Source organism: Aegilops tauschii, chromosome 3, assembly GCF_002575655.3.
Source record: "Aegilops tauschii subsp. strangulata cultivar AL8/78 chromosome 3, Aet v6.0, whole genome shotgun sequence".
Lineage (NCBI taxonomy): Eukaryota > Viridiplantae > Streptophyta > Magnoliopsida > Poales > Poaceae > Aegilops > Aegilops tauschii.
The window spans coordinates 423973058-423997212 of record NC_053037.3 but is presented as its reverse complement, the minus strand read 5'-3'; the positions used below and the strand labels follow the sequence as shown (position 1 = coordinate 423997212).

At 46.1% G+C, this 24155-nt stretch overlaps 2 protein-coding genes across 2 annotated transcripts; both read right to left on the bottom strand.

The window, feature by feature from the left end:
- Positions 1 to 4585: 4585 nt before the first annotated feature.
- Positions 4586 to 7902, bottom strand: LOC109757562 (exocyst complex component EXO70E2). The gene is made up of 2 exons (XM_020316386.4): positions 7521 to 7902; positions 4586 to 6551 (listed from the first exon to the last, which is right to left on the bottom strand). The coding sequence occupies exon 2, from the start codon at positions 6510 to 6512 to the stop codon at positions 4713 to 4715; it is 1800 nt and encodes a 599-aa protein (XP_020171975.1). The 5' UTR covers positions 6513 to 6551; positions 7521 to 7902; the 3' UTR covers positions 4586 to 4712.
- Positions 7903 to 8190: 288 nt separating this feature from the next.
- Positions 8191 to 16167, bottom strand: LOC109757557 (glycerophosphodiester phosphodiesterase GDPD6). The gene is made up of 11 exons (XM_020316381.4): positions 15920 to 16167; positions 13976 to 14154; positions 13537 to 13720; positions 12990 to 13064; positions 12387 to 12496; positions 11836 to 12054; positions 11530 to 11685; positions 10701 to 10895; positions 9935 to 10097; positions 8754 to 8890; positions 8191 to 8585 (listed from the first exon to the last, which is right to left on the bottom strand). The coding sequence occupies exons 1-11, from the start codon at positions 15933 to 15935 to the stop codon at positions 8316 to 8318; spliced, it is 1704 nt and encodes a 567-aa protein (XP_020171970.2). The 5' UTR covers positions 15936 to 16167; the 3' UTR covers positions 8191 to 8315.
- Positions 16168 to 24155: the final 7988 nt, after the last annotated feature.

The window sequence follows — 24155 nt, the reverse complement described above, 5'->3', positions numbered from 1 at the left end:
GACCAATGATGTCGCGAAGAAGATCCGCTCGGGAGGCAGTGATTACAATATCATCAACATAGAGCAGAAGCATAGCCACATGATCAGCCCGATGCAGCACGAACAGCGACGTGTCAGAGGTGGTGCTGCAAAACCAGAGAAGGCCAAGGAACGCGGCGATGCACTGGTACCAGGCGCGCGGAGCCTGTTTGAGGCCATATAATGATCGTGACAACAGGCAGACATCATCCGGACGCTGAGGGTCAACGAACCCGGTCGGCTGCTGACAGAGAACTCGCTCCTGAAGATGGTCGTACAAAAAAGCATTGTTGATGTCGAGCTGATGTACGGGCCAGCGGCGAGAGGCGGCCAGCTGAAGAACCACACGAATCGTGGCGGGTTTGACGACCGGAGAGAAAGTCTCAGAGAAGTCAACGCCGGCACGTTGTGCAAATCCACGGACAACCCAGCGAGCCTTGTACCTGTCGAGAGAATAGTCCGGGAGGAGTTTGTGACGAAAAACCCACTTGCCCGAGATGACGTTCGCTCCAGGGGGACGAGGAACAAGGGTCCAAGTCCGGTTGGCGACAAGAGCGTCATACTCAGCGCGCATAGCGGCGGTCCAATGCAGATCACTCAACGCGGAACGCACCGATCGCGGAACCGGAGAGAGGGTCGTGACGCTGAGGTTGTGGTAGCGCGGATTCGGCTGGCGCACCCCGGCCTTGGCACGCATCACCATCTGGTGGTGAGGCGGCGGGGGAGGCGGGCGTGGACCGCGGCGAGGGGCCACAGCAGCCGGCTCGGATGATGATGACGACGTAGGCGAGGCCACGGGTGTTGGTGTCGAGGGCGTCGTCGAGGTAGGAGAAGGCCCGGCTGTGGATGGCGACAAGGGCGCCGACGGGGCCGAGAGAGCCGGCTCCTCCTGAGCCGACGAGGAGCCAGAGGGCCCGGTCGTAGACGGCGATGAGGGCGCAGACGGGGCCGAGGGGGGCGGCTCCTCCTGAGCTGACAAGGCCCTCGAGGGCCCGGCTGAGGGCGCGCCCGGCTCCTCCAGAGCCGAGAGGCGGGGGCCCGGCGTGGCCTGGGAGGCCGACTCCTCCTGAGTCAACGAAGGGATCGCCGAGGGCGGCGAAGCAGCGGATGAAGAGGCCGCAATCGCGCCCGAGCGACGGGGTGGAGGGAGCACAAGGGCTCCCATCAAAATAAACGTGCCGAGACACGATCACACGATGGGACTCCGGGTCGTAGCAACGGAAGCCTTTTGTGTTGGGTTGTTAACCAAGAAAAACACAAGCGATGGAGCGAGGCGCCAGCTTATGTGGTGTCGTGGCGGTGATATTAGGATAACAAAGGCAACCGAAGACATGGAGATCATCATATGACAGAGGTGACCCGAATAAGAGATGATGAGGGGTGTAGTTCCATCGGGGTTTACAAGGCCGAATGTTAAGCAGAAGGGTAGCTGTGGCGAGAGCATCGGGCCAAAACCGGGCAGGCATGTGTGCGTGGAAGAGCAATGCGCGAACACTCTCATTAAGAGTGCGAAGAACACGCGGCACGACCGTTTTGCTGAGATGTATATGGACATGTGAGACAAAAAATGGTGCCATGAGTGGATAAGAGGGTGCGAATAGCGAGGTTATCAAATTCCTTTCCGTCGTCGGTTTGAAGATGAGCAATGGTGCGGTGAAAATGGGTGGCAACATAAGCGTAGAAAGCATGAAGGGAGGAAGCGACGTCGCATTTGCGGCGCAACGGAAAGGTCCAAGTGAAATGAGAAAAACGTCCAAAATCACAAGGTAATATGATAAACCCGAATTGCTGGGCTCAGGAGATGTCCAAACATCACAGTGAATAACATCAAAAGGAAATGTGGCAATTGATGATGAAGAAGAAAACGGCAAACGAACATGTTTCCCTACGCGACAGGCATGACAAGTGTGTGCCTCTGATTTATTACATGAAAAAGGAAAAGTCCGCAAAACTTTATGAAGAGCGTCAGCGCCGAGATGGCCAAGACGAGCATGCCAGAGAGAGACGTCGGTGTGGAGAGCGGCGGGACCACGGCTTGTCGTTGGGCCACACGGGTAAAGATCGCCGGGGGAATCACATCGGTGCATAACCTTCCGGGAGTGGGCATCCTTGACAGAAAAACCATGTTTGTCAAACTCAACGGTAACAGGATGTTCACGAGTAAGAGTACGAACAGAACATAAATTTTTGATTAAGGACGTAGACACAAGAACGTTGTTGAGAGGTAAGGAAGATGATGAGAGAGGGAGGGAGGACGCGCCGTGGTGGGTGATGGGAAGCGTAGAGCCATCACCGACAACGATGCGTGAGAGAAGGGGGTACGGAGAGGCACGAGAGAGGATACCCGGGTGCGATGCCATATGAGCAGCAGCGCCTGTGTCCATGTACCAGTCCCCGCCGCCGGAGTAGTTGCTTGGGGTAGGGGCGGCGTGGAGGGCGGCTAGGAGCGCCGGGTCGTAGTTGTAGCCGGTGGGTGCAGCGTCGTAGGGGGCGACATGGAGGCGTCGTGGGCCACGGTCCCGCTATACGCTGAGGAACCGTCGGGTCCGGAGCCACCCGGCGCGACCAAGAGGGCCTGATGGTGAGCCGGGCGAGGGCCAAGTAGGCCCGGAGCAGGCGCCCGCGGAAGAGGCATCGAGTAGGCGTGCACCACCCCCGTCCAGGGGTTGTACCCTGTGAGCCAGGGCGGGGGCGCCGCAGCCTGGGCAGGAGCGGGTGGAGCCACTTGGCGGGGCTGAAGCCGTCGTTGCGGCCGCGACCGTCGCGACCTCCCCGCCTCTTCTGGCGGCCCTGGTCCGGGGCGGCGGGCGGCTGTGGAGCCGGCGCGCGTGGAGGCTGCGGGAGGGCGGTGGGGCCCTTCATGGTGCCGGCGTGGAGCGTGGCGAGAGGCGCTTGCCGGGCCGCGTGACGAAGACGCTTCTCCTCCATGCGAAGATACGTGACTGCCTTGGCGTACGTCGGCGTGATGAGGGAGAAGTTGGCAGCGGATTGGCCGAGGTCGGGGTGGAGGCCGCGAAGGAGGTTGGTGAGGAGGACGGAGTCGTCGATGATCATGCCGACGTCGCGTAGCTCGTCGGCGAGAACCTTCATCCGCGTGCAGTACTCGTCGATCGAAAGATCGTTTTGCTGCATGGTGAAGAAATCCCCTTGGAGGAAAACACGGCGCTGGAGTTGATTGTCGAGGAAGAGATCGCACAGCCGTGTCCACATGGCGTACACCGACGGGTCACAGGAGTTCACCATGTTGAAGAGACCTGGAGAGATGGTGAGAAAAAGCCACTTGACGATGCAGGCGTCCACAGCAAGCCACTTGTCGTCGTCCTTCATGTCGCGGATGTCGACGCTACCGTCAACATGCTCGATGAGGTGGTAGGAGCGGAAGAGGAGCGCGAAGTAGGTGCGCCATGCGTTGTAGGATGGTGAGTCGAGGTCAAGGACGACGGGAACGTGGTCTTTGATGTGGAGCTCGTTGAGGCGATCGGAGGTGAAGGTGGCACCGGCGAAAGAACCGGCGTCGGAGGGTTCGGCTTTGCGAGACATGGTGGTGATTGGGAGGAGGTAGGTAGGGGCGGCGGCGGCGGCTACAGAGGAAGGAGCGGCGGCGGCGAGATAGGGTTTAGGGTTTATGCGGCGGCGGCTATAAGAGAGGTAGCGGTGGCGGCGGCGGCGTGGAAAGGTTGGGGTTTGGTGTGGCGGCGGCGGCGGCGGCTATAGGAGAAGTAGCAGAGGCGGCGGCGGCGTGGAAGGGTTAGGGTTTGGTGCGGCGGCGGCATCGTGTGGAACAAGCGGCGGCGGCGGTAGGGAGAGAGGGGCGGCGGCGGCGTGAGACGCGGCGGCGACCTAGAGCGGAAGCGAGAGAGATCGGTAGAAAACTGATACCATGTAGAAGACTATAGGATGCAACTCAATTGTATTCCATCGGAGTCGGTTACAATATATACAGGTGGTGTCTTGCGTGACAAGCCAACTAACCCTACAATATCTCTAGAGATCAACCTATACAAGGCTAGAGATAATAGGAGAATCAGTCAGAAATAAATTACAGAGATATCACATTTCAACAGTTGGGACAAAATGCTGCAAGGTCCGTTGGACAGTGCTCAGTCCCGCACGAATCTCCATGCTAAGAACTAACGGCTATGCAGTCGACTGAGACTTGATTAAATCTCATTCGACTGACTTTTAGCAGACCCGTTAATTAGGGGTGTTGTTGGCCGCGCAGGCGGCAGCTAGAAACCATGTTTAGTAGCTCGTTTATATTTTGTTCATGTAATAGTTTGCACACTTGGAGGCGACAAGTGGGCATACCCATACGGAAACCAGAATAGGTTTGTCTAGTTCTAAGGAAAAACATACCCTTCCACCCGTGTGTGGAAGATTACTAAATCAGTAACCGAGTGGTGTTCAGAAACTATACATGCTTTTTGTTAAAAATGTTTTGGCAAAAAACGTGTTGCTACCTACATCTAAGCATCATCTCTACTTCGGTTACATATATAGTACATGAAGCACTTTAAGCAGCATGGCTGCCATGAAGGAACTGATACACTTCTGCAAACACAAGGCATCCAAAAATATATTCTTTTGAGCATGGACATCAATACAACAAAACAAGCAATAAAATTCTTTTAATTGGTACAAAGCAAAATTACAACCACCGCGTTATCCCTCGAAGAAGAACTGTGCTTTCAGCTTCAAGCTCGGCCAGAATGCTGCAATGACTTTTGAGTTCCTTCAAACAGATCCAGCAAAAGTTCCTCCAGATCCTCAGGCCTGTACTTTATGTAGCGATCTCTCTGCTTGGTGCCATCAAGGAAGGCAGAGTATCTCCCCACAAATGTCCTGTAAGCCTGTATGACTTTCAGTGATATGGAAATCCTGACATCTTCGCGGAGTTGGTCATCAGGGACAGACCATGCCGTCTGAACTCGATAAACATCTTCAAAGGACAGGTTGAAGTTTTTGAACTTCTCCCTGATGATTTTACGAGAAGCGGCACCTCCGGCGGCACATAGGCCATCATCACTCAGGTAAGAGAGCACCTGACTCCACGACGCCCTCTCGTAGTTGGTCGCCTGATGCTGAAACATTCGGTTGTGCAGCCGGATCCAGTCGTCGCCAAGAAAGCTCTTGAGATCCGAGTTCTTCACTTTCTGGACCATGTAGCAGATATTGTTCATCATAAAGATGTTCCGCAATCGACAATCTCTGTACAATCTAGACCCAGCTTCAAGATTTGCTTCTAAAACTGCAGCAACAGACTGCAGATGCAATGCTGTGGCCGTGAAATGAGTGCATGAGTTTGGTATAGGCTGTTGATCCGCATCCTTGAGCAGTGAGTCAAGAGTTTTGCTGTAAACAGTGACAGCCTTTATATAGTTCATGACATACTTGGTGAGGGGATGCACTGCACCAGTAGGCACTGCACTGGATGACGTGTAGGATTGGATGGCATACTTGAACTCTGCAAATGTTTTCCTTGCCGATTCTCCCAGCTGAAGTAGGACTTCATGATACTCAGCTAAAACCATATCATTGCCCCCTGCTTGGAACAAGAACTCTGCTTCAGGGAGCAGATCATCCAAGACCTCATACATATCAAGAATCCGGAAAAGCTTTTCCGGCTTAAGTGGTCCAATTGCTACAGACTCATAAAAGCTCAGAAGCTGCATGACCGAGCTAAATGAAATCTCATAGAAGCACAAGTCTACAGTTGTTTCTGAAAGGTCACCAAAGACAAGACTGCTAAGGCGCCTCTCGCTCGCAAGGTAGACTCGGACAAAAGCCTTCATTGCCCGATTCCACCGCTTTATCGATGCACTCAGTTTGTTCCATTTAGTGCTCATAAGTTCTTCTATGCTGTGCTTGTCGATGTGAAGAGACCCAATGAACTCATCTAGTGCACCCTGCCGTGCATTGATATAAGCCTGGCAACACTCGTTATTGTAGTTACTCAGGAACATGAAGTTGGCAATGGACTTGACAGCAGAGAGTGCACCAGGTTGGATCAAATCAGCCACCAAATATTCAGATCCTCCGCTGCTACCGGTTTGTGTTGACTTGCCTTCACTTTGTTCCTCACTGAATGAGCTGCTTGAAAATTCATCCGTGCTGCCATCCTCTGTAGTACGGAAGGAGAGAAGCTCCTGTTCTAACGGTTGTTTGTAGTATGTAAGAAGGTAAACAAACTCCTCTTCGAGCCTCGCCATCGCCATTTCAAAAAGGTCATCAGCATACACGGTGAGTTCCTTGTGCTCTTTGGCTTCTCCACCAGGGTCCAAATTACCTAACTTCTCAGACAGCTGCCGTAATTTGTACAACACTTCTAAGTACTCAAATGAGTTCTGTGGGTCATGAACATGCAAGGAGTTATGAAAATCCAAACTAAGGATCTTCTTTCGCAGTGCCTTGAGCGCAAGCTTAATATCACATATCTCTACTTCTTCTCCCAGCTGGATGTTTGAGTATTGCTTATCTAACTCAGGAGCCATCATTTTGAGATTTTATATTCAGCGTCTTCCCGTTTCCTTTCCCTGTTTCACATGTTTACAACAAAGATCAGGTCCAACTCCAAATTTGGAAAAGCTTCAGATGAAGAACACCTAAGGTAGTGAAGATCGTACCATGCGAAGTATCACAAGACATGGACAATGCAAAAGAACAAACAAACTAGACACTGGGAGCTAAATTAACGAAAATATTCATTTGAGCACCTCGAGCGACTGATATATATACAGGGATATCATCACACAATTACTAGCCCTACGGTTAAAGGTGATATCATCCTTTTTTTTCCTTAGTCTTGTTGTTAACCACGCAATTCTGTTTATTTACTCAAATTTCAGTAAGTTAAAAACATGAATGCATATTTCCTAGGTTTTTGGATTTGATTGGGTTGACACCAAGGCACATAGCAGGAGCACCACTTGTCACTTCTTGCTCCCAGAACATAAAACAACTTATTAACTTTGAGCTACAAACAATATTCATTAGGTTACTTTGATCCACATATAAACCCCCCAAACCCCAAAGAAAAGGATGATTCCTCTGTACTTTTAGAACACCTTTTGCTAGCATCTCTCCATCAGAAGGATATTGCCGACTGGGTCATGGTGACTTTCCAAACAAAAACAAAAACGAAAACGCCAACAAACGACAGCTACAAAGGATAGTAGTACTTTTGTTACAGATTACTACGACTCCATAAGTTCATCCATATTTACCGCTTGAAAAGAATTAGGCCAAAATTCTTCTACTCTACTAGTTACCACTTTCTGTGAAGATCTTCCCTACAGGAAGAAGAAAATCTAATACCAAGGATCGCCAAGCACAGACAGTCCGTCTAAAACTCTGAAAACAAGCAGTTCAGATGCCCACCGCTACCATACAAAACCAGCCCAAGTTCTAAACCGGAGAAAAGGTTAAGAGAGCGGATGCTGCTCCCCCAAAAAGAAAAATGAAAAATAAAGGCCCTGGCTAGAAGGGTGATATGAGGAACTCACCGCAGCACTGGCGAGCTGCTGCTGCTTCGCTTTCCCCGGGCCCGGCGGCCGTACTGGAGCCCGCCGGCGCAACCCAAGATTGGTTGCAGAACAAGCCGAGAGAGAGAGAGAGCAGGGGAAGAGCAGAGGACAGAAGAGGGGAGAGGGAGACGGGATTGGAAGGTCAGGTGTGGGAGGGCAAGTCAAGTCAACCCGGGGGTAGCGACGGCGACGGCGAGGGCGAGGGCGACGGGAGCGAGACAGACTGCGGAATGGTCCGTGGAATGGAATTCGGAACGGATGCCCTGACGCCGGGGTCTCTCTCTCTCTCTGTTCCGTTCCTTCACTCTATGCCGCTCCGTTCTGACGGGAGAAAAACACACACACAGACACACCAGGCTCCGGTTTTCTTTGGCCCTGTGGAAAACGGAGGAAGAAGGGCGAGCTTTCGCACTGGACTGACCGACCGGCTTCCGCTGACCGCCTGGCCGTGACCTCACATGGACACGAATCATCTTCTTACTCTATTGTTTGTTCATTTCTGGGGCTACAATAACGTCCCTCCACGTCCGTATCAAAACAAAACTATTGGTTTCTCTGGCCGTCGGGCCCTGCGAGCTCTCCGCACGCAACAGCAAACGATTTGTCTAATAACACGGTTCAATTTCTCCGAAAGTACTATTACTCACGTTCGCGGTCCACGGGCGCCAAAGGGCCCTATATATCTCAGGCCAAAATTTCGTCCCTTCGAAGTTCGAACCACATACACATGCAGTCACGCAGCATTGGTCGGATGGTACTTCTAGCTCTAGCTATTCATTCGATCTGGACCTGGTACCACTGCACGGAGCCCACCTCGCCGTCGACCTCGAGCTCGCACACCGACCGGACGAGGTACGAGACGGCGTCGTCCACCGTGTCGAACCTCGCGAGGTCCGGCGGCAGCGCGCCCCCCGGCCACCTCTCCAGCCACCCCCGCAGCCGAACCTCCAGCTCCTCCTTGGACACGAACTCCTCGTCCATCCCGGGCTCCAGCAGCACGTACGTGTCCGACTGGATGTCCGCCCGCCTCCTGCGCCCCGCACACTGCCAAAACCAAAATTCACATCACACAGAAAATAGAGTCATCATCAGACACTGCACAACGCAGAAAATTGTTGCCATGATTGAAGGATTGATCGATTGAACAGTGACGATATCTATCTTGAACCGTTCCACGACGGAAATGGATGGATGGATGAATGGGACTCCGACCTTTGTCCCGGGGCCTCGGCGTTGAATTCTCGGTGGTCTCGTAGTGGGAGATGCGCTGGAGAAGCTCGCGACTCCGGGCGCCAGTGCTGCCGCCCTGGGCGATCGCCTCTGGGCACGGGGCAACGACCATCTTTTGCCTGCACGTAGTGGTGGCGCATGAGAAGAGAAAATCACAGGAAATCAATCGAACTGGTAGCGCTCTCTGACTATTGATGGAAATCAGGGAGCATTTGACTGGCATGCTGCCACGATTGCGCGATCTTTTCGGTTGCTCTCTCCCGCTTTCTAGCTTTTGCTTTTGAAAGACGGAAGCGTCGCTCAATTCAATTCAATTCAAAGGTGGGCTGCCGGCTGCCCCGGTGTCGATTTTCCGTACGTAGTACAAAAGCTGGAAGGTGCGGCAAGCTTTTTCCCAGACTAAAGGAAGGCGTGCTTCCATGATATTTCTCAGCAGGATTCCGGAGCTGCTAGCTAGTCATGCTCGGCTAAAGCTGGAGTGCTAGATTTCTTTAGCCAAGTTGCAGGTCCTGGTCAAAAGGGTTGCGAGCCAAATAAAAACCGGTCAAATTCTGAAGATTCAGCACATCGTCTGATGATAATGATACGACACTGCTGGGTACAGCATGAATACAGTGATTGTATGGGCAGTTTTGTAGAGGTTGACTGCAAAATTTAGGACCAACGGGTGAGGTTAACTATCATGGATTAACCAAGAGGTTACATGATTGACTAGTAGAAAAATCCACAATATCCGGTAACCACATACTTCAGGGAGTAGACATGCGTAGCCATGCCAGTTGGAATAGCACCGGTTGGGTTAGAAGTTGACTAAACGGCTGATTCTACTACTACTAAGATCGGTACAGAAATTTCCTAAAATTCTCATCGCCTAACCTTTTGAGTCAAAGATGCAATCTACTAGTGCCTTGCCAGTTTGCTAGTAGTGAATTGTATTAATACAAAGGAGGACTGACTCTGATTCTGCAGCTCAGCCGACCTTGACCCCTGATTAGCAGACCCCTATGATTCAACGCCCTCTCTTTCCAGGATAACTACCTCGTTGGACAATGAACCTCCACGGCAAAGAATAAGATCACATATTACCTACTACCACCACCACTACTACTACTACTACTTAGCAAGCGATTAGCTGAGTGAGCACTGAGAAGAGCTGCCGTTACCGGTGAGCGGGGCCGTGGTGGAGGCATATTCCGGCAGCCGGGCCAGGGCCGCAGCCTCCATCCTTCCGCTGCTGGAGCTGTGTGGCCTCAAATCTTCTTTATCCTTCAATGGCTCGCCCGATACAACTCCGTTGGGCTCTGTCCAGCTTATCCTCCCCTGCCCCTGCATCGAGATTGGTGAGGGAAACATCCATCCAAAAGCCAAGAGCAGACCGGTTCCTTATAAAATTATCAACAATTGACAGGGAGCGCGCAGCCACCAACAAACACACGCTGGGGCTGTGGCTGCGGCTGCCAGATCAAGTGGTCAGCTACTTACAACAGGGCACAAGTTGCAGACAGCTGATGCCTATTTACCTGAACCACAGGTCAACTGTCAACACTAACTTTTAGCATTTCAACACCAATTCCACTTGTACATATGAACGCCCCAACTTGGGAGATTGTTGAAACGATATCCCATCGGATGAGCTATACGTCAACCATTAAATTTCGTGTGGAAACCTTCCGGAAAAAAATGGTTATTGCGATAATAAAGATCTCCCCCTTGAGATTCAGGGGTTCAATGAAGAGGTATACATGAACTCGTGTTAACACTATATAACAGCGTAAACCAACATCTATTAGTGACCTTTCCAGGTCACTGCGGTCGTCAAATGTCAACTCATTTGGGTCTTGCGCATCATCACTGAAAATGGCAGTGATTTTGCTGGAACAGACTTATTCAGTGGCCTTCGTATGCCGCGATCAACTGAGCAATTTTTACTAGGAGGCTGTTCGCGGTTGCGTCCTTCGGGTGTGGAGATTTCAGTTCTTGGTACTTGTGTACGCTTCCAGCGAAATCTGTGAATAATCCGTCAACCCCCATCGTATTTATCCAGAAATCGAACTCGGCATAGGGATCCTGATGAAAGTCGAAGTGCAGAAACTGGTTCTCGTTCCTGTATGTGTAAGGGTGTACCTGCAGAAACGATGGAATTCAGTTTAACATGCGTCCAGGAACAAACTACCTGCCTGCCATCAAGTTGTAGTTGACATGTAGTACGGCTTCGGTCCATTGGGATCATTTAAAGCAAAGTTAACACACTAGTTAAATCTGAGTTTATGAGAATAGATTGCAATGGTTAGTTCAGCTAGAACTTTAAATGAGAGCATTCGTCCCAAATCAGTGCATTGCAAGGTGAGGACCAGGAGGACACAGCTGAGAGTTCCTGATGCAGATGTCGACAGTCATACCATGTGTTTTCTTCCAATGAATTCAGTTAATAATTTGTCAAATCCTAATGAGATAAAAAAAATACTCCCTCCGTCCTAAAATATAAGATGTTATTACAACCAATGTAGTCATATATTGGCTGTAATAACATCTTATATTATGGGACGGGGGGGGGGGGGGGGGGGGGGAGTACATGACAACCATGACATTTAATTGGTTCTTCTGGTGATTCATAATTTCAGAGTGACCAAAAAGGCACTTGAACAAAACAATGCTGAAGGTGGTCAGAACTGATGTCGGTCTAACATCAATTACTTTATGAGCATGTGTGTAAACTGTAACTCTAGACAATTGTAAGGAATACAAACAAATAGCACACCTGGAGATTATGAGCATGCGCTCTTGCAACAAGATCAGTTGGTTCCAGCAAATAGTTTTTTGCAACTGGAACAATAGTATCTTTCCATGGACCGAGGCCGACAACATAGTTACTAATATATGCAAGGTAGTCATCTGAAGTGATTTCCCAGTATGACTGCAAGCAAAAAATAACATAGGTAATATTCATACAATCAGATGCTTCTGCGGAAGTTGCAAAAAACACCAAAAGTACATACTACTCACTTTTCTTCCATACAATTGACATTGATGTAGTATAAAATAATTTATTACTCAAGATCTATACCTGGTTTGTGTCTTGAGTTCTCACTGTGGTATCATCAATCAGAAAGATCTTCGGAGAGTCTGTCAAATTTGATACATGTACAAGGGAAGAGGGAGCAAATGATTGTATAAACAATGGCTGTTTTAGCCAATTTTCGGACATATATTGACCCCTGTATCCATACTTTAGTAAGGTATCCACAAATTTGTCCTCAAACTTCTTTCCATCTGCCCACTTTACCTGTCAAGAGTAGAATACAAGCTCATTGCTTGAAGCACTTCAGAAATAGGAAAATCCGCCTAAGATTGTACTGAATAAATCCAAAGCCTTTGAATTGCACAGCTCATCAAAGTCAACGTGAAGTACTTAAATATATCAGCTGCAGCATTGTTCTCTCCACCTATATACTATCAAAATATCTTTGCAAAAGCTAATCCATTCCCTACAATAACCATTTTCATAGCAAATTTCCGTATAGCTTCTAAGCACATTTCTTGCCAGAAAAGGCTTGATTAGAGAATTACGAGAATCCTTGAAGTACCCTATTGCTTATTGAGAGCAGGAGGACTTACATGCTTGTTGATAAAAACTGGATCTTTTATCTCTGGATATATTCCAACGGTTCTGCTTGCATCTAAGGCAACTGAAATGAATTCTTCAAATGTGATGATTGAAAATTTGCCTGCATGTCCAGACAATATCATTGATGATTCTTAATTCACAAATATGCCATCAGATTGCATCTTTCAGATTAGTTCATGTATTCTGCTAGTTTAAATAACTGAAATGCAAAATGGGTCTACTATAAATAAGAGCATGCTAGTTTTAAAAAATAAAAAAATAAAAAGAAACTTTGACGAAGTAAATGAAAAACACATTTTGGGAGAAGACTAAAATGCATACATCAACCATGGAATAAATTCCCAGGTATTAGTTGGTGGGAACTGGAAGGCAGGTTATTGAACAGAGAACTAGTCATTCATTACAACACCTATGAGCTTTCTAAAAAAACATAAGAATCCCTCCAAATTGATTCTTTTTGTGAGGCTCTGAATACATACTTTTTACGAGGCTCTAAGTTTATTTTGGAAGTACAATACCTTGATTCGTAGAGAGGATAATGTGATCACGGTAAAGAAAAATAAAAGCAGAAGCTCAAGGACACAGCCACATACCATTATATTGTTGATCTCTGAATGAGTATCGCTGCTTCACTTTAAGTGTTTTAAGTTCCTCAAGCGTGAAATCCACTGCATATGGATACCTAAGTATCAGAAAAATCAAGAAATAATAGGCTCACAGGTTCACCATTCACATTCAGTTCATATCCTAGCAATATGCAGGTAGTGTCAGTTCAGCAGCAGGTGCAGATAAACCAATATGATATTGCCATGATTTATCAACCACAGAGCTATATGCTATCTATGCTGGTGGGGCATGGTCAGTTAGCCACAGGCCAGTCTTGCCACTAGATGCTCATAGCTTGTGGCATTACATTGAAAATACCATATATACCAATTGTTAAATGCTGGCAGAATGCAGCAGGTAATGGTTCTTGGAAATCATGCACGTAGTGTCAACTTCCTAAATTTCAGTCAAGGGATAGTATAATTTGATGTATTTTTCTTGCATTCTATTGCTAACTTTTGATGCTGCAAATATATATCTGAATAGATTTACAAGAATGAATGAAGAAATCAGGGTTGGTAATAATAAGCAGACCTACAAACCAGCCAGTAACGTTGGCCCATTCCACCTCATAGGTTCTCCTTCGATTGGCGAATTCCTTACGGCCGGAAATATCAGTTGTATCATCAAGTGTTACATCATGAAAGCAGATCAATGCACCATCTTTGCTAGCAAGGATGTCAGTCTCTATAAAATCTGCACCTTCTTCAATAGCCCTCTGCAATAGGATTTTTTAATGAAATCTGTTAACATTAAAGGCTTTGTTGTTGTTGTATCTGTTAACTTAATAATTTTCCAACGGTGAAAAATCACATGATTGAAACATATCAGAATTGAGTTTTCTAGCATTTGCAATGGTCAATTTAATAAATCTAACCATCAAATGGTATATCCTCTTAATAAGGGCATCATCTTCCATATGCAAAAAAGAGATATACTATTTTATTTGTCATATAAATTCTATGAACTGTACCAGGTAAGCAGCACTTGTTTCCTCTGGGATTTCCCCGTTTGAGCCACGGTGAGCAATGTTATACGGTCGAAATGTCTGTATGGGCTTCTTCTCTTCATTACTGGTCTTACTTGGCAGTGGAAAGAATGGTCTAGCAATGACCACATGTAATAGTAGCAGAAGAAGAAAAGGAACATGACCTAATAAGATAGCCTGACAAAAGTTAATATTTCATCGTGACCTTTGTAGACAGTTTAGAGATACACAATGGACATTCCTTTAAATCTTTGGTGTATAAATGTTACTCCCTCTGTAAACTAATATAAGAGCATTTAGATAACTACTTTAGTGATCTAAACGCTCTTATATTAGTTTACGGAGGGAGTACATATTTAACACTGTTATTAGAATCCTCATATCCTGTCCGAATGGAAGAGTTCAACCATATTCCAGCAGTGACAAATATAACTACCACAGAGGTCCCTCTGAACAGTTTTTTAAAAATAGCCATGTGAACATGCAATGCTGAAAACTTACATGGCACTAAATATGGGTAGTGTCAAAACTATCAGAGGAAATAAATTGAGTCAAATACGTCCACAGAAAATCATTTAAAGACAAAAGATGCCACCTGTTGTTCATGAAGATTTCATTATGATTGGAAAGCATAAGTGCACAGATTTAATTTGGAGTTATATGGACAGAATATGTAGAAGTATGGATGCTATATAAATAAGACGCGAGTAACCATGATATATGCGACCGGACGAGGAACTAATCTAGCTGCCCTCCTCCCTATATTTACTATAGTTCTGAACATATTGATGAAAGAATATGCACGTTTGCGCTATGGATACAGCCAATGAAATATTCTTTGTGGACTAGTGCTGTTCAAAACAAGTGATTCCTCAGTTTTTAATGTATATATAATTTCTTGGTTTCAGTTATGTTGCATTATATATTGTAAAGGTCATAATTCACACAATCGAGTTTGTGCGTTTCTTCAGTGGCACTTGTTTAGAACTTATCTTGACTTTTTTTAAAAGATAATGTCAGGGCTTCCCACAGCAACGATTTCAATTAAAGAAACCACTAACATCAGAAGTTCACAGCAGGTTCTACGGCATGAAAGAAGCGAAGAAAAAAACTCTCGGCATAGCAGAACATATCAACTGAGGAAAAGTCTTGAGACCAAAAACTTGTCTACATATCTTCTCCTGCAGTCTAAATATGAGCACCCTGATCCAATTTGCCCAACCAAGCAACAGTTTCCCCACAAAAATAAAGCACTAAACATGCATAATAACTAACTAAAAATAGTAATGCACCTAACAAAGCACTACCAACGATTCCCTTGACCACAGAAAGAGGAACTAGCAGTCTACCACTAAAAAAGGGCAGCCCGGTGCATGTAGCTCCCGCTTGCACAGGGTCCGGGGAAGGGTCCGACCACTATGGGTCTATTGTACGCAGCCTTTCCCTACATTGCTGTAAGAGGCTGTTTCCAGGACTTATCTGTGACGTCATGGTCACAAGGCAGCAGCTTTTACCACTGCGCCAAGGCTCCCCTTCCAACTAGCAGTCTACCACTAACAGTACAGAAATTGTACAGAATCGCGCGGACTAGCAATAGGTAAGCAACCCCACAGCAAGTTCATTGGCTAGTTGCCGCCCACCCAAATCTAGCTAGCACAAACTTCTATAGTCCTAAATCTTAATCATCCATTGCCTAATAATAACAGCCATTGCCTAATTGCCGCATCAAGAATCACCTCAATTCGTGCCTGCACATCGCCACTACCCAGTTTATCGCTCAACCGCGCGTATGGTATCAGAAAAAGAATCAGAGTCGTGCAGGAGGAAAAAGAGGATAAACAACTCGACGGGCTCCGCTCGATAGATCGGCGCGGCGGGGAAGTATCGGGAGGAAGGCCAGCTAATCGGAGAGGGGGGAGGGGAGCTTACAGAGGGACGGACGCATAGTGCCGCTGCTTCGTCCGCAGCGCCTCCGATAACAGTGGGAGGCGAGCAGAGGCGGAGACCCGAGAGCTCGGCTCTAATGGAGCGAGGAGGAAGACGACGTGACGGCCGGGCCCCCTCTCTGTCTATTCGCTCCCGCTTTTTCTTTCCGTCACGCCGTTACGTATCATCCTCTTCTTCCTTTTTTTATCTTCTGGCGCCCGTGACGGGGACGTATATATGCACCCACCGATACTGCGCCCCGACGTTGACGGAATATTCGGAGGATAAGCTCTTTGGAATGAACAGCTAGTATTACCGGGATTATGTAGGACAGCATGAGTACTTGGGAATCGGAATATGATCCGTGTTACCTCGCTTACATGCGGGTCCCCCGTATATCAGCCGATCGTTGGATAGCGATGTGAGCCGTGCCGGCCTCTTTCCGGCCGGTGTGTGTGGGCGACTGGGCGACTAGTAGGGCGACGGGCCGTGTGCGGTGAGCCCGCGTGCATTAGCGGATAGGCACCTCGTTCAAACGTCTATGGCGTGCTTTTTTTCATGCTTATCTCTACTTCTAACGAAGCAGTTAATAGCCGGGTACTTCGATTTTATTTTCGTTCAGTTTTATTTCCTCCCGCCATCTCACCCTTTGGTTTTTCCTGGGAGTTTGTTCGTCATTGGTTCGCTCACCCCCTCACACGACCTCTCGCTCCCACCGATTTCTTTCCAAAAAAGTAAGTCGCCATTTACAATCGAAGGAACAGGTCACCCCACCGAGTTTTACTCAAGGAAACCCACCCCTGCTGCTATTGAAACCTGACAGTTTAAGACTAAACTGTTTAGGAAGCTGGTGAAAGGGTGGAGCATTAACATAGAAGCTGCCATGAAAAAAAAAGAATTACTTCAGGAATTTGATATTCTAGACATCTTCTGTGAACAAAATAGAACAAATGCTGAGGATATCCTTAGGATGAAACAAATTAAAGAGGAACTTCATGAGATTTGGAAAAAAGAAGAAACTGCCATGTGGTAGAGATCTAGGGACAGAAAAATCAAAGAGGGGGATAGGAATATAGCATATTTTCATGCTGTTGCTAACCAACATAGAAGGAAAAACCAGCTTTCTATCCTAGAGGGCCCTGATGGTCCTGTTTATTCCACCAAAGATATGCTGGAGGTTGCAACAAATTTTTATAAAAACCTATTTGGTTTTGAACCTAAACCTAACATTCACCTAGATGACCATTTTTGGTCTGAAGATGAGCTTGTGACAGAAGCTGAAAATGCCATGTTAGAAAGGCCATTTTTAGAGGGGGAAATTAAAGAAGCCATTATGGGCTCTTATGCTAATGGGGCCCCTGGACCTGATGGTCTCTCCTTTTTATTTTATCAACACTTTTGGGAGATAATTAAAAAAGACTTTATGGCACTTGTGAGGGACTTTGAGAATGGATCATTAGATATCCAGAGATTAAAATTTTCTATAGTCACTCTAATTCCTAAGGAGCCAGATGCCAGACATATGAAAAAATTTAGGCCCATTTGTTTGAGCAATTGTTCTGTTAAAATTTTTAGTAAGGCCATGACAAATAGGGTTTCCCCTGTGGGTCATAGGCTGTTATCTTCATGTCAATCTGCTTTTGTGAGAGGCAGATTCATACTGGAAAGTGTGGTTACTACCCATGAAGCTATCCATGAAATTCACAAATCTGGGGATGTTGGGATTATTCTCAAGTTAGACTACGAGAAAGCTTAGGATCGTGTGAACTGGGATTTCCTAGTTGAGATGTTAACTTCTAGGGGTTTGGGGGCTAAGTCGATTAGTTGGAACTTGTCCATTCTGCAACAAAGCTCTTTTTGCGTTTAAATCAATGATGTCTTAGGACCTTATTTTGTGTGTGTGTGGGGGGGGGGGGGGGGAGGGTTGAAACAAGGAGACCCTAGCTCCCCCATGCTATTCAATCTTGTGGCAGATGTGTTCTCTCATATGTTGGTTAAGGCTGTCAATAATAACATCATTTCAGGGATTGTTCCCCATATCATTCCCCATGGGCTTATTTGTTTACAATATGTTGATGATACAATATTGTTTCTGGACCCTAAACCTGAGTATGCAAAAAATTTAAAATGGTTACTTGCGTGTTTTGAGAACCTTTCTGGTTTGAAAATCAACTATGACAAATGTGAAGTGGTACCAGTTAATCCAAATGAAGGTGATGCTAAGTTGTTATCTCAAATATTTTGTTGTAAATTGGGGGATTTCCCTCTTAAATATCTGGGAGTTCCATTACATTATCTCAAACTGAGGAGGGAAGATATCCAATACATTATAGATAAAATTATTAAGAGGATTTGTGGTTGGAAAGGGAGATTACTTAGCTATGAGGCAAAGTTAGTTCCGCTCAAAGCTTGTATTACCAGTATTCCTATGTACCTGATGTCTGTGATTAAGTTTCCTAAGTGGGCCATTAAAGCTATTGCTTCTCAGATGGCGCATTTCTTTTGGGGGGACTTGGGAGACGAGCATAAATACCATCTTGCAAACTGGGGGCTGATTTCTCAGAAAAAAGACTTTGGTGGCCTGGGGGTACCCAACTTAAGAGATTTTAATATGGCCTTGTTAGCTTCTTGGGCTAAAAGATATTTCATGGATAGTGATAAAGATTGGGTTAGATTGATAGATCATAAATATAGAACTGATAAGCCTAATCTGTTGTGGTCCAAACAGGGTGTGGGATCCCCTTTTTGGAAAGGGGTTACCTGGGCATTTGAAGGCATGAGGCCTTTTTTTAGATGGAAACTGGGTAATGGTGATAAAATCAGTTTCTGGAATGACGCCTGGGTTGGGGATTCTTCCTTGAAAACTCAGTTTTGGGAGGTGTATGATATTTGTTAGCAACAACAATGTGTAGTGTCGGATGTGTGGGATGGCTCCAACCTGAAGCTCACTTTTAATAGGTGTGTTGATGCTGAGTTTATGAAAAAATGGCATGCCTTGATCTAGACTATCTCTGCCAAAAACTTAATCAATGAGGCAGACCAACCCGTTTGGCTGCTGGAGCCATCAGGGATTTATCCGGTCAGCTCTTTTTACAGCATGATTAACTGGGGAGGGGTTTCTACCCCTTTTTGGAAAAAAAAATCTGGAAAATAGTGGTGCCTAACAGATACTTAGTTTTTGTGTGGTTGGCTTTTAATAATAGAATTCTTACCAGAGATAACCTGAACAAAAGGAGGGTGGTGGAGGACTTAACCTGCTTGTACTGTAGTGAGGATGAATCAGTCCACCATTTGTTTTTTGAATGTGTTGTAGCTAAACAGATTTGGTGAGATGTTGTTGAAGCTTTTGGTTTCAGTGTGCCTAGAGATATGGCTGAGCTCTCTTCCTTTTGGAATATGAATAACAAGAAAACTATCGTAAACATTGCTTGTGTTGCCGCCATTTGGGGCATTTGGACTATGTGTAATGATCTCTATTTTCAGGGTGTGCGGTGGACAAGCACTCGTGTGATCTTGGGGAGGATCAGCTCTTCTCTACACCAATGGAAAGTTCTCTACGGGGGCGATCAATCAGTGCTACTACGACGTTGTCTCTAGCTCCTGGACCGTCGAAGAGGCGAGCTGCTCAGAATCGCCTGGGATGGGAGCTAGGAGCTTGCGCAAAAAGGACCCTGGGCGGGAGCGTGCTGAGAGCTCACTCGGGATGACTCAAAAAAATGTTGGGGAACGTAGTATTTCAAAAAAAAATCCTACGATCACGCAAGATCTATCTAGGAGAAGCATAGAAACGAGCGGGGAGAGTGTGTCCACGTACCCTCGTAGACCGAAAGCTGAAGCGTTTAGTAACGCGGTTGATGTAGTCAAACGTCTTCGCAATCCAACCGATCCAAGCACCAAACGTACGACACCTCCGCGTTCAGCACACATTCAGCTCGATGACGTCCCTCGAGCTCTTGATCCAGTTGAGGCCAAGGGAGAGTTCCGTCAGCAAGACGGCATGGTGACGGTGATGATGAAGTTACCAGCGCAGGGCTTCGCCTAAGCACTACGACGATGACCAGGGTGTGTAACTATGGAGGGGGGCACCGCACACGGCTAAGAGAAACTTGTGTGTCCTTTGGGGTGCCCCCCTCCCACGTATATAAAGGAGGGGAGGAGGAGGAGGAGGCCGGCTGAAAGGATCGAGAAGAGGTGTCTAGAGGGGGGGTGAATAGACTCTTAGCAAAGAAAAGGTTGCAGTTTTTATTTTCTTCAAGTTAATGTGGAGTTTTAGCAAAAGTTTAAACATTCACAATACATATCAAGCAAGCATGACAAGAGTATATGAGCAGCGGAAAGTAAAGCATGCAATTTGCGAGAATGTAAAGGGAGGAGTTTGGAGGGAGCAAACACAATGTAGACACGGAGATTTTTTGCGTGGTTCCGATAGGTGGTGCTATCGTACATCCACGTTGATGGAGACTTCAACCCACGAAGGGTAACGGTTGCGTGAGTCCACGGAGGGCTCCACCCATGAAGGTTCCACGAAGAAGCAACCTTGCCTATCCCACCATGGCCATCGCCCACGAAGGACTTGCCTCACTAGGGTAGATCTTCACGAAGTAGGCGATCTCCTTGCCCGTACAAACTCCTTGGTTCAACTCCACAATCTTGACGGAGGCTCCCAAGTGACACCTAACCAATCTAGGAGACACCACTCTCCAAAAGGTAATAGATGGTGTGTTGATGATGAACTCCTTGCTCTTGTGCTTCAAATGATAGTCTCCCCAACACTCAACTCTCTCTCACGGATTTAGATTTGGTGGAAAGATGATTTGAGTGGAAAGCAACTTGGAGAAGGCTAGAGATCAAGATTTATGTGGTTGGAATGGAATATCTTGATCTCAACACATGAGTAGGTAGTTCTCTCTGAGAAAATATATGCTGGAAGTGTAGGCATGTTCTGATGGCTCTCTCCACGAATGAAAAGTGGGTGGAGGGGTATATATAGCCTCCACACAAAATCTAACCGTTACACACAATTCACCAAACTCGGTGGGACCGAATCAGAAAACTTGGTCAGACCGATTTAGTTCATAATGTGACCGTTAGGCATTTTGGTGGGACCGATATGGTCAACTCGGTGGGACCGATGTGCTAGGGTTAGGGTAAAACCTCATCTCAGTTTGACCGATTACACAAACTCGGTGGGACCGGTTTTGGTAATGAGCTAACCAGAGAGTTGGTCAATCAAACTCGGTGAGACCGATTACATATCTCGGTGGGACCGAAATTATTGCAACAGGGACCAGAGAGTTTGCAAGCCCATCTCGATGAGACCGGGATCCCATCGGTGAGACCGAACTGATTAGGGTTTCTGGCAGTGGCTATGTCAAATGAACTCGGTGGCGCCGGATAGAACAAATCGGTGGGGCCGAGTTTGACTTTTGGTTTTGGGACATATGTGGATATGAGAAAGTGGTTGAGGGTTTTTGGAGCATATCACTAAGCATTTTGAGCAAGCAAGTCATTAAGCAACACCTCATCCCCTTTTAATAGTATTGGCTTTTAATATGGACTCAATGTGATCTTGGATCACTAAAATGAAAATGTAGAGTCTTGAGCTTTAAGCTTTTGCCAATCTTCTTTCCTTAGCATCTAGAAGGGGTTCCACATCCTCTTGTCCATGCCACTCCACTGTTGAACTCATCTGAAATATACTAGATAAAAGTATTAGTCCAACAAGAGATATGTTGACATTAATTACCAAAATCACCCAGGGAGCACTTGTGCTTTCAATCTCCCCCTTTCTGGGAATTGATGACAACATACATCAACCTTTAGATAAAGATATAATGAATAGTAAGTAAAGCTTTGGAAAGACATGTAACATGCATAGGCTCCCCCTACATGTATGCAATCATGTAAATATGGAATGTAAGAGCATGTGAATGCATAAGCATGATAGAGCAAGCAATGAGTTACATGTATCTTGGCTATATGAATCAGAGCAAAAGATGTGAATATAGGAATTGTACCTTCATGTTCATGAGTCATTCTTGCAAACAATATGTACATCAGCAAGAGATCATCATGCACATGAGTGTGATGCATATACTTACCTCATGGTCTTGAGCTGGCTCAGGAAGAGATGAACCTGAGTAAACAAGGTTAGATAACATAGATACATCTACTAGACAGAGCAAACAAAAGAGCCACAAGAGTACCAAGATTGGGATGACATGTAGAGAGTGAGTACTATGTACTCTATTGGATATAGACATGTCCCCAAAGGTAAAAGATATGCAATGAATTCGAAGATTTCCTTCCCTTAGAGATCTTTCTCCCCCTGAATCTTATGTTAGATAATGGGAGAATATAGGGAAAGGAAAATCAGAGCAAAACAAATCTGAGCACAAAACATAACACAAACTAACATGTCTTTCCCCTCTTAAAGGCATGTGTCTTCTCTCCTCTTGAACACCAAGCATCTGGGGCCTTTGATGTGATTACCTCTCTCCCCCTTTCGATGTGATTAAGCTTTGATGTGAGCCCTCTCTCCCCCTTTGACATCAATTTCCAAGAAGGGATCTTCTAGAGTGTGAGTGAAAATGGGTTTGGTGCTTGAGTCACAGAGCAAAGCAGCATGTAGAGTGTGATGCAGGTAGAGGACAAGAATCATCAAGTGGAGCTAGAACAAATATGCAGGAACAAGTGGCAAATTGTCTTCTCTACAGTGAAATCGGTAACACCGAGTTGTATTCTTCGGTGGCACCGAAATGATTCGGTCGACCGAAAGAGACAGATCGGTGTGTCCGAGGTCAACACAGAGAGAACACTAGTCACCTCAGCTCAGTAGGAAAGAAGGATCTCACAAAGATTTGCAAGGAATTGGATGCAGAAAATGCAGAACAAAACATGAAAAGAAAAGAAATCTAGATGAAGTTTTTTTAAAGAAGGGGAACAAATATGCAAGGAACAAATGCAAGAACTCAGAGAAACACAAGAGAACTTCATCTAGAATGGGGCGACGACAAAGTCACCTACGTTAGAGTATATTGACTGAGGAGTTAAGTGAGAACACTTGATCGTAGGTCATACTCATCGTTTAAGCTCAAAATGGGGTTACCATTTTTCGTTTAAGCGTTTTGATGTATTCGCATCTTATTGAGCTGCTTTGACCCATGTCTTGGGGTAAAGCTTCTCTAAGATGGAATATCATACCTTTGGTGGTGGTGTTGATCTTGGTCATGTAGTTGAACTTGTGTAGGATGCTCAAGGTTGATGTAGCTCATCAAGGATTGGGAGCACCACTTGGATTTGAGTTCATCTACCTACATGGGTTAGTCTTGCAAGGAAGAGCACTTGTGTATCCAAAATGACAATCATGAAATTTGATACAATTGAAATTTTGATACATAGAATTTTTCAAAGGATATGTTGAAGGGTTTCATACTTCCTTGTTTTCAACCACCATGGTGTAGAGACTTGGTGATGTAGAGATTGCTCAAGATGTGAATGAGTTGCAATCTCATGGATTTAGATTCATCCAAGTACCTACAATGGTTAGATAGCATGCAAGGGTACAAATATATCCAAGACACATGACCATCATCATAAGAGAGAAGTCAAGGATTGGTCATAGGCTCATGCCTTGCATGTATCCAAATGTAGTGTCTACTCCAAGTTTGAAGCATCAATGATGTTCAATTCACCTCTTAAGCGGCAAAACACTTTCTCATCAAGCGGTTTGGTGAATATATCCGCCAACTGCTTATTGGTGCGAACATGTTTAAGATCAATATCACCTTTAGCAACATGATCTCGAATGAAATGATGATGAACTTCTATATGATTAGTTCGAGAATGTTGCACGGGATTATGAGCAATCTTAATAGCACTCTCATTGTCACAAAGCAATGGAACATGTTTCACATTGATCCCATAATCCTTAAGAGTTTGGGTCATCCAAAGTAATTGAGCACAACATGAACCGGCGGCAATGTATTCCGCTTCGGCGGTGGATAAGGATACCGAGTTTTGTTTCTTGGAGGACCAAGACACAAGAGATCTACCAAGAAATTGACAAGTACCCGAAGTGGACTTTCTATCAACCTTGTCACCGGCATAGTCCGAGTCGGAGTAGCCAACAAGATCAAAAGAAGACCTCTTAGGATACCAAATGCCAAAATTTGGTGTATGTATTAGGTATCTCACTATCCTTTTCACAGCCTTAAGATGACATTCTTTGGGGCCACTT